The sequence below is a fragment of the Priapulus caudatus genome, unplaced genomic scaffold, assembly GCF_000485595.1.
Source record: "Priapulus caudatus unplaced genomic scaffold, Priapulus_caudatus-5.0.1 Scaffold1031, whole genome shotgun sequence".
NCBI lineage: Eukaryota > Metazoa > Priapulida > Priapulimorpha > Priapulimorphida > Priapulidae > Priapulus > Priapulus caudatus.
This window is the reverse complement of record NW_014578092.1, coordinates 43,652-54,601: the sequence shown is the minus strand read 5'-3', so window position 1 is coordinate 54,601 and position 10,950 is coordinate 43,652. Positions and strand designations below refer to the sequence as shown.

The following is a 10,950-nucleotide window of genomic DNA, read 5'->3' as shown; positions in this document are numbered from 1 at the left end:
CTTGTAATATGCCGGACCGCTACCTCGCCTACTCCACTAACGAGTTTTAGGGAGTGGCCTACGCCTATCCCTACCCTATACTATTAGTATTAGTATTACCATATCAGCTAGATAGCTACAGGGTACGTTCCGGTATACCGGACTGTACCCAGGGTACGTTCCGGTATACCGGACTGTACCAGGGTACGTTCCGGGCCTTCCGGCAGTACCCTGGGGGACATAGAACCCTATGACTTATGTGAGCACAGTGTAGTAACTACTATAGTAGTCTAGTACTACTACTACAGGACTACGCTACGGTACACCGTCACCGGTACTGGCACGCCACTCGCTCTGAATGTCAGAATGACGATACGCGTGGTGAATTACGTAATAAACGACGTAAAGAAGATAATATCCCGACGTATTACCATTACTAGAGCCAGCCATTCACTGTGGCGATATATCTTTGATACTGCCTAGAGTATTATAAAGCTTTGATTATAACTATAAGTATATTTGGTCTATTTGTATCAAAAAATCCTCATGCCCAATAGAGACAGGCCGGCGATTACGAGCACATGTTATTATTCGGCAAAGTCGGGCGCCGAGCATAGGGACCGGTTACCGGCAGCATCATTGTTGATTCATTAACGTACAGTGACCGGTCAGAATTGTCAGCCGTGATTTTACTTATTAGAACTTTTATTCACAACTAAAATAGGTAACCCAGAAAACTATTAAAATTCACGGTCGCGGCACGCGCGCGCGTGCATGTGTGCGTGCAATCGTGTACGCGAATATATATGCGTGATTATGCGTTTATACCGAGTGGTGGGTGATCTATTTCATGAATTATCGTATATCATTAATATTGTTCACACAAAGCCGTTGCAGTAGCTCAACCACGGTAGCCCTTCTGGCTAGAACATAATACTCATCTATCTATCTATCCATCCATCCATCTGTCCGTCCGTCTGTCCGTCCAGCCGCCCGCCCGCCATCCATCCCATCCATCCATCCATCCATCTACCAACCGTCCGTCCGTCCCTCCATCCATCCATCCATCATCCATCTACAACCGTCCGTCCGTCCCTCCATCCTTCCATCCATGCCATCAATCCATCCATTAATCTATCCATCCATCCATCGCATCCACTCCATCCATCCATGCCATCCATCCATCCATCCATCCATCCATCCATCCATCCATCCATCCATCCATCCATCCATCCATCCGTATCCCATCCATGATTCCATCCATCCATCACCATCCATCCATCCATCCATCCATCCATCCATCCATCCATCCATCCATCCATCCATCCATCCACACATCCATCCATCCATCCATCCATCCATTCCATCCATCCATCCATCCATCCATCCATCCATCCATCATCCATCCACCCATCCATCCATCCAATCCATCCATCCATCCATCCATCCATCCATCCATCCATCCATCCATTCCATCCATCCATCCATCCATTCCATCCATCCATCCCATCCATCCATCCATCCACCATCCATCCATCCATCCATCCATCCATACCATCCATCCATACCCATCCATCCATCCATCCATCCATCCATCCATCCATCCATCCATCCATCCATCCAATCCATCCCATCCATCCATCCATCCATCCATCCATCCATCCATCCATCCATCCATCCATATCCATCCATCCATCCATCCAATCCACATCCATCCATCCCATCCATCTATCTATACATCCACATCCATCCATCCATCCATGCCATCCATCCATGCCATCCATCCATCCATCCATTCCATCCATCCACTCCATCCAATCCATCCATCCATCCATCCATCCATCCATCCATCCATTCCATATCCATCCATCCATCCATCCATCCTCCATCCATCCATCCATCCATCCCATCATCCATCCATCCATCCATCCATCCATCCATCCTCCATCCATCCATCCACTCCATCCATCCATCCATCATCCATCCATTCCATCCATCCATCCATCCCATCATCCATCATCCATCCATCCACCATCTCCATCCATCCATCCATCCACCATCATCCATCCATCCATCCATCCATCCATCCATCCATCCATCCATCCATCCATCCATCCATCCATCCATCCATCCATCCATCCATCCACCCATCCATGCACCCAAGTTATGGGTATTGCATTTACTCAAAGATGAACTAGGTGCGCGTCCCACTGAACTGTCGTTTCCGTGCGCACACGTTTCCTGGAATCGCCCCAGGTCAGCGCGACCCTTACAGGAAGGCAATCCGGATGCATCCGCTGCTACATCCCGCGGCTATCTATATAATATGCTCCTCTATAGTACTCACAGCACGTCATTCTACCTGGAGACATTCCACGCGATTACCGATTCTCTACGGACATCACTAACGTAATCATGAAGAAAGTGGTAGTTTGTCTCATTTTGATGAGTCTTTTCACGAGTGGTATGTATATATATATATTATTATTAGGTATTATTAGCTCTTGATATTATATAAACAGCTAGATTAACTAACTATTACTTTAATTCTTTTAACTATATCGCTTAGATAATACGAAACTATTCCCCGTAAATACATATACCGTTATGTCTATTAATTGTTATGGATATCTACTATGTAGCTCGCATTCCATCTATATAGCTCGCATTCCATTGTCAACAATAGAACGTTTACGACTATAAATGTTTTTACAGGTTTCTGCCGCCCTACTGGTATTATCCAAACGCTATTACATTGGAAAAATCACGTTAAGGAAGCCATTCATGACGTTAAACACAGTATAAAAGAAGCAATATTTGGTGTTGATCATGAAGAGAATGCACACACCCTGTCTTTATCTAACGGAGGTGGGTAGTGAGTTTTGACTGCAATTTAATAACGATCATATTACTATTTTAGCGCTATTGAACACAGATGCAGTGCTGCAAGCATACTCATACATAATTATTACGTTTTTACTACACGCAGCAATATATTCGAACCAATTAATTAACTCAGGTCATGGATATATTTATAGCTTCAATTTTCGTCGATAGAGAAACTCAAGGAAGCTTTGCGTGAAGGTGGAGCTTCGATAGCAGAGTTTTTGGAAGAGGCGGAGGATGTAGGCGAAACGGTAAGAATCGTAACAAAAACTCTTTAACAAACTTTCTCAAGAACACATGCATTGACATTGCAATGATCACCCTGAAGCTCTTCTTGATACAATCAACCTCTCGACGAGGTGTTTGCTGTCTAGTGAATTTATCTCAGTATACACTCTCTCTACTACACTCGCACTACACGCGGCCTCCGCCCTTGACGGAGTTAAGAATCCTGTCCATTTTACGTCTGTACCATAACCTCCTCTACACGCGTGCGAAGGTCATGACTATCTTAATTATAATCCATCCATCTTAGGCGCACGTCGCGTGTTAGAAATAATAACGTAGGCATGGATTAAAAAACGTACGAACGGACCCAAAACACGTGTTGAGTGAGCGATTAATTCTTCCTGATTCTTACGCCATGCATATATTTTCTGTTATGTCTGCCGTTTTGCCTAACCACGTGTCAATAATAAATTTATTTATATACGTTTATATACTATTTTCTATCGAAATACCTTGCACGTCTTTACATGAATGCGCGTGGTATATGTTTCAGTGAATAAATTAGTTCTTCATTTGATTACGTATACTAAATTCTGTACTAGTTAATTGCATTGCAAAGTTTGTCGCGTTAAACTACACATTACTGCTGCGTAGCACAAATGTTAGCTCATGTGGATAAAGTCCTAACGTCGTAACAAATTTCACGAAGATATATATGCAACTGCAACTGCCTTGGCTACGGATGCGCTGCCCTTTGCTAAAGATAAAATTTTAATTTTATTATCATTGTCTATTAACTTGCCTAAATAATATGTTACCTCCAAAATGTAATTCATTAGTGTAAATGAAGTAAATTGAATTGAATTGAATTGGTAAGTATAAGCCCCGTTTATTTCCCAACTGCCTTGGCTATATGTATGCACAGCGCTTTGCTATTGATAAGTATAAGTAATCCCCGTTTATTTCGCAGCTCCTGACTAGCGTGCTGGCCAGATTTAAAGATGGCGGCCAGCTGGAGGCTCTGAAGGAAACCGCTCAGAAGTGGAAAGACATCGCGAAGGAGAAGCTTAGCGAGTTGGGCAACTTAACGGCAGATCAGCTCGAGGAGTGGCGTGCCGCTGCCAGCGACAAGCTGAAGGAGTGGACGGAGGACGCCGGACCGCAGTTCAAGGACTGGAAGATGAAGCTGGAGAGGCTGGGAATCGTCGCCGACGAGTCGGTGATGGAGCTGAGGGGTCTCATCGACGAAGCCATCGAGAACTGGGAGGCGATGAAGGTGACGATCGGCACTAACTCGTGCACCGACGTCAGCTACAATCACAACATACAGGTGCGAATATGCCGCTTGTCTATCTCTAAGTCTCTAAGTTCTACCGGCTTACGTGTTACCGTGCGTGCGTGCGCGTATGTGTGTGTGTGTGTGTGTGTGTGTGTGTGTGTGCGTGTGCGTGTGCGTGTGTGTGTGAATGCAATACATGGCGCTCGCTTGCGTGCCGTATACAACTATATACTATATGATTACACACGTCGTAGCTGCAGGCACGCGCTGCGCGTGTGTGTGGCGTGTGTGTATGTGTGTGTGTGTGTGTGTCGTGTGTGTGTGTGTGGTGTGTGTGTGTGTGTGTGTGTGTGTGTGTGTGTTGTGTGTGCATGCGTGTGCGTCCATGTCATGCGTGTGTGTGTGGTGTATGGTGTGCGCGCAGCGCGCGCGCGTGTGTGTGTGTGTGTGTGTGTGTGTGTGTGTGTGTGTGTGTGGCGTGCGTCGTGGCGCGTGTGTGTGTGTAATGTGTGGCGCGGCGCGCGCGTTGTGTGCTGTGTGCTGTGTGTGTGTGTGTGTGCTGTGCTGTGTGTGTGTGTGTGTGTGTGTGGTGTGTAGTGTGTAGTTTTGTGTGTGTACAATGTTCAACGTAAATTATTATGGAATGTAATATTGTGTTTCATATTTGTGTATGTCTGTGCATGCGCTTCCTTCCTGGTTCCCGTGTAATGTGTGTCTCTGGCGTGCGGGTGGGGGGGGGGGGTCTGCGGGGGGGGGGGGCGCGACGCGCGTGCGGGTGTGCCGCACAGAATGTCAACGACGAATGACCCACTGCCACTGAGTGAGACGACAAGCACTGTGATCATTAGTATAGCGGCATGGAAGGAATGTCTAATATGTAGTTATGGGTCATTAACGAGCTGGCTATGCGTCAGAATAAATGTCACGATGTACGCACGTTCAAGAGTATTTCACCAACGTATTTACGCATTGAATCAACGCACACCCTGCTACATTACCTTTGCTTTTCAAAATAAAATGAAGAGCATTGCGAAAATGGCCATCGGTCTTTATAACGAGCACATGATTCACCACACCGTTTCCAAATTGTACGGCAGTTAGCAGGCGAGTCCATCCTTTTGGGAAGGCGTCCAGGGATTCAGAATTCACGAACATCACCAGCACGAAGTGGGACAACAGATCAATCCCCCCAATTGCAGAATACGGGCGGTTATTTTTGCTGTCGTGCAGAATGTGTTACTATGTGCTAGTACCGAGTGTACGCTGTCTGTATCAAGATACACATTGCCCAGCCAAAGGGGAGAAAATCGAGGCATCTGAGGATATTGCACTGATATACTTGTCTAACTGAATGTGTTCATTATATTCATTAGAGACTGTCCAAATTTTCCGTGTACTGCGTTTGAATGAGCATTTTTATCAATGAGTTCGTTCATAGGCTAGCCATATATATACAAAAGATCAAGAGCCGTATCAAAGAAGGAGAGCGTACAAGGGTAAACATGCTGAAGACCAGCTGCAGTATTCAGTCGAAATTAATAAACTTCTTCCAGTTTAATTTTGACGATCCTTTGCAGTATTATTGATTAGCTGCTTACCTGTTGCATATACAAACAAACCCGCATGTCGCCTAGCGATGCCCTACGCCTGAGATCAAAGAGCGGTTGAAAATATGGTATTTTAATCGCGAAAACCGACGTCGAGATCAGTGTTTACTGCGTCCCTCACTCGAAGTGTTATAACTTCGGGAAACACTCGCGCTGTCCGCGAATGACGTTGTTATAGATTGCCATAGTGATGGACGCCCCAGCCTCTGCCGCACCTCACGCCCACGTCCTCACGCTGGTACGCCCACTCAGGTAGTATTACGTGAGTCAGCGCCACTGTGGCGCTTACACAGCGGCGACCAGAAGCAACAGCACTCGGAAACACTTCGAGTGAGGGACGCAGTAAACACTGATATCCGAGTCGGTTTTAGGTGAAAAATCCAGATTTTTCACGCGCTCATTATCTTCAGTAGGGGCATCGTAGGGACAATGCGTTTGTTTATATGAACAAGGTAACGACAGCTTAATCAATAATAGCTGGCAAAGGATCGTCAAAACAACGGGGAAGTTTATTAATTCGACTCAATACTGGCAGAATGGTTTCAGCATTTTAGGCCGTTGTAGCGCTCTCCTTCTTTATCTGCTCTTGAAAAAGATATCTTTCCAATTCGATATTATCAGGAGTAAGATAATATAGGCTATATTATATAGGCTATATAAGATAATATATCTTATATTATCTTACTCCTGATATTATGCATTCAAACGGGCGCGCACACGTGTAAACGAGAAATAACTCGTGCATGTATGATGCGCCAGTGCGCATATGCGTGCGAGTGTGCGTGCATGCGTGCGCGCGCGTGTTTGTGTGTGTATGCGTGCGTGAGTGGAGTGTGCGTGTCTAGGGTGTGTGTGTGGTGTGTGTGTGTGTGATGTGTGTGTGCTGTGTGTGTGTATGCGTGCGTGAGTGGGAGTGTGCGTGTCTATGTGTGTGTGTGTGTGTGTGTGTGTGTGTGTGTGTGTGTGTGTGTGTGTTGTGTGTGTGTGTGTGTGTGCTTGTGTGTGTGGTGGTCGCCGTGTGTGTACGAGTGACGCGGTGTTTGCGTCTATTTGCTTCATTAGTTTCCGCCGCGAAATCCAAATGAAAAACTAAACGATAATACAACGCCACTGGGAAAACGGTTTCTTTCGGGTCAGCTACCTCCTCACCCCGCCCGCTGCCCCGAGCCCCCGCCCGCATACAAAGACTTCAAGCCAGGCCACTGTGGAAGGTATGCGGAACAATCTAACTTAGAGAAGGCAAGAGATAATTAATCAAGTAGATAATCAACTTGAATCCCCCCAGCACTATGCCCACGCAGTCTTACACCAGAAAAATACTGCTGATTATGCACACTCGCTACTGTTAGATCGAGCGATGAACGAGCACAGAAAGGATGGTGAAGAAAAACAGAAGAGCACAGGTGATACAGTGGCGCGAACGGCATTAAGTGTCCACAGGCATTCATGTGCTCATTCATATTAAAATTAGTAGGTCTGCGGGCGAGAGATAGTGATCCCGCGAGACTGGCGCTTTATCTAGTGTACTTGTAGCTGGCAGAAATTCAGTTATCCCCTCAACCCTAACGCTAACCCTAACCCTAATCCTAACTCTAACCCTAACCCTACCTAATGCCTACCCTACCCTAACCCTAATTCTAAATAAACACAAAAATTAGCCAAAAATAAAAAAATTAAATAAGCCCAGACAAAATTAAGCTCAATCAGACCGCGTCCCCCTAGCGGATCTCTCCTTGCTGCAAATTTTATTTTAAATGGCAAGGCATTGCTCATTTTTTCTGCTTGAAAGCTTACAAACTTACAGACATCCGCTGACCGCTGTGGAGACGTGCGCCGGCCCCTCGAATTTTGGCGCACGTTCTCTATTGGCGGACAGCGCCTTGACATACTTGAACATCCCCGGCGCTCGCGTGGCGCATATCCCGCGGACTGCCGGCGTCTCATCCGCGTGCAGGCGCGCAAAAAAAAAGGATCAACAGCAAAAGCTGTGGCCACGCAATCTTGTATCATTGTCTCATCTGGATATAACAGCGTGTTTTAGGAGTTCCCCCCCCGCATCGCTACCGCATTGGTTTCATCGATACATTGTGAATACGCATTGGGAATACATTTCATCGACCATTGCGGTGAATAGACTCGAAAACGCAAAGCAGACGATTACTTACGTTTTTGATATGAAGGGCGTTTTTTGTTAAACATCGCATATGAAATCATAGCGAAATGTGCAAATCGTTCGGCCTCGAGTAATTCAAATGTGCTCGCAAAACTATAATCCTAATGGCAAATAGATACTGCAGATGCCCTAAGAGTCATTTTTGTTGCACATCAAATTATGGAATGCAAAATAGAATGTGACATATTCCTACACGGAGGGGCGATAAGTTTGGTTTCTCCGGCAGTAGGGGTCTATTAGTGTTGGCTTCGGATGCTCAGCACATAGTTCACGAAACAGAGAATCAGTGATGCCCTTTAATGCCCACCGTGATGATATATTATTCAGGCTGCTGTCCTTGCCACTAGAGTCCGCCTAATAGATAGTCTCTATAATTAAGGGACTCTATAGCGCCCATCTTTTGTCGGTTCAAACGCGTCTATGTGACTCCGTTAAATTCAGAATACGGTCAGTCCAATAAACGCGCATAGCATCACAGAAAGACTGAGTAAGAAAGAATTAGAAGGAAACCGAATGAATCCAAGTGAGTATTTGTTGTAAGATCGTGGTTATGTGTGTGATACTATAATGCAAGATCTCTACCGGCATCACCACTAAATAACTTCGTCTTGGGATAGGTATCCGTTAACAGGCGCCGACAACGGTGTAGCACTTTACTCATTACACACATATTTCTCAATACGGAGATTTGCTGCCCCGTGCTAAGCGAACCATCACGCGCGCGACCTACTACGGCTGAAATGGAGAGAAATAGATAGATTGCTAGGGAGAAGGGGATGGAACGGGATAGAGAAAAGAGCGAGAAGGAGAAAGCAAGATGAGAAAGAAAAAATCGCTAAAACGCCTATATTAGTTGAAAAATGGTACGCGAAAGATTTTTGCGAGGCAACGTCTAACCTTTGCATAAACAGTTCGCTCACACCACTACGTATACCGTTTGTCTTTTCTCATAAATTAATAGTGTACATCAACAATTATCAGTTTTCACAATTCTGTTTATACATTCCGTTGGCAATTTTGGGAATGAACAGCATGATTGTCATTGTAACCGTTATTTATGCCTTTGTATATTTTTGTTGCTTTATTTATTGTGTGGGATAAAAATTTTAGTTAATGATGTTTTGAGACAACATTAACTTAAGCATCAATAGACGTATTTGTTGTCCGGTAGTTGTCGGCTGATTTACCGGTAGATGTTCGAGGAATTGTCGACAAAGTCACGAACCTAAGAATCACGGCACATGACAGCTTGGGGCTACATAAATTACATGTCTGCGTATTTTAGAAAACAGTATTCCAAACAACAAAGCTGTATCATTGCCAGGATCATGCAAATGCTATATACTTGTAATATACTAGACATATCACTACACTATGAACATTGTCATTGGTAATATACATATGTCTCACGGATAATTACATGTCCCGGTCTAGCTCTTATTACATAAAGACAATAAGTGCAGTAGTGAAAAACGACAGGAGAGAGGGGGAGAGAGTTTTAGATTTCACTCAATTCGCTATGGCTGCAGTGATTATAGTCTGAAAACGCACACAAATTTATAGTGTGAAACTAAACTGGAGATAATGGACAATTTGTATTTGTTTTATGCAGCACATTTGGCTTTCTTTCGCCAGTTCGGCATTCGCTTTCTGTTCATGTTCATCGTCGATGTCGTGCTGTGTGTGTGTGTGTGCGTGTGTGCGGTGTAATCGCGTCATGTGTGCGTGTGTGTGTGTGCGTGTGGGGTGTGTTGCGTGTTGGGGTGTGCGTTTGAAGTGTGGTGGTGTGTGCGCGCTGTGGTGTGTGCCTCCGGCGGTAGGTCCTTGAATGACATTGGGCTTTACACAATAAACATAAATAGATGCAATTATATCACACGATCCATCAAACTCAGGTAGGATGTCTACTTGCTCGAATTGTGCTTTCCTGATCTGACGCAGTTCAGTTCGGTCTCATTGCACTCTCATTTTCTTGAGGACCTCACCGTAGCAGCAATTGCCTGAGAGAAGATGTCATACAATATTCTCTGCAAGCACGCGTGAATAGTTGATGAAACCAAACTTGGAATAGCACGTTTCCATTGGCAAGCAATATCTGCGAAGAGTAAGTTCACAAGTTTATACGTTGTGGAAATATAATACTATATATCTCAGAAGTAAGTAATCAATATGACTTCAATATGCCTTTGTCAATTATGAATAATAATCGAATATGACTGATTTTTGATAGCATTCGTTTCGCATCATATATACTGATCATATTGCCTAGTTAATTAGAATAACACCACACGCCACCGCACAGCACGCATCGAAATATATAAAGACACTTAGTATAATATTTCTCTTCGCCCACGCTTAGCACAGATTCACGCACTTACGTCTATTCGTATCATGATTCGTATGCAAGTCAAAAACGCTGTTCACTACCACGTGCCACGTGTGCAGGGAAACACACGCACACGTGCGCGCGTCACGCAAGCAACCACACACCACACACACACCCGCACGACGCCACCGACGACCACACACAGCACACACACACGGACGACGCACACACATCGACACACAACACCGCAACACGTCAGCAACACCACACACGCACCAACGAACGACATAACACAATACAGCACACATGCACACACACACACGCCGCGCGGCGCGAGCAGCACGCCGGCAACCGCACAGCAGACCGACACAACACCACACACACAACACAAAACAGCACACGAAACGCACACGCACGACAGCACACGCACACACATCAACACACACACACACCACACATCACACACACACAC

The 10,950-nt window shown here is 45.2% G+C and overlaps 2 protein-coding genes across 3 annotated transcripts in view; one reads left to right on the top strand and one right to left on the bottom strand.

Annotated features, from left to right (window-relative positions):
* Window positions 1-513, bottom strand: part of LOC106815056 (translation initiation factor IF-2, mitochondrial-like) — a 33,717-nt gene extending 33,204 nt beyond the window's left edge. For both annotated transcript variants that reach the window (XM_014819482.1, XM_014819484.1), the window contains exon 1: window positions 411-513. The gene's annotated coding sequence lies outside the window, so the exon portion shown is untranslated. The remainder of the gene's footprint in view (window positions 1-410) is intronic.
* Window positions 514-2,324: 1,811 nt separating this feature from the next.
* Window positions 2,325-10,950, top strand: part of LOC106815053 — a 14,856-nt gene continuing 6,230 nt past the window's right edge. Inside the window, exons 1-4 of the mRNA XM_014819480.1 lie at window positions 2,325-2,443; window positions 2,695-2,847; window positions 3,037-3,116; window positions 4,064-4,423. Coding sequence (XP_014674966.1) covers window positions 2,395-2,443; window positions 2,695-2,847; window positions 3,037-3,116; window positions 4,064-4,423 — 642 coding nt within the window. The 5' untranslated portion in view covers window positions 2,325-2,394. The remainder of the gene's footprint in view (window positions 2,444-2,694; window positions 2,848-3,036; window positions 3,117-4,063; window positions 4,424-10,950) is intronic.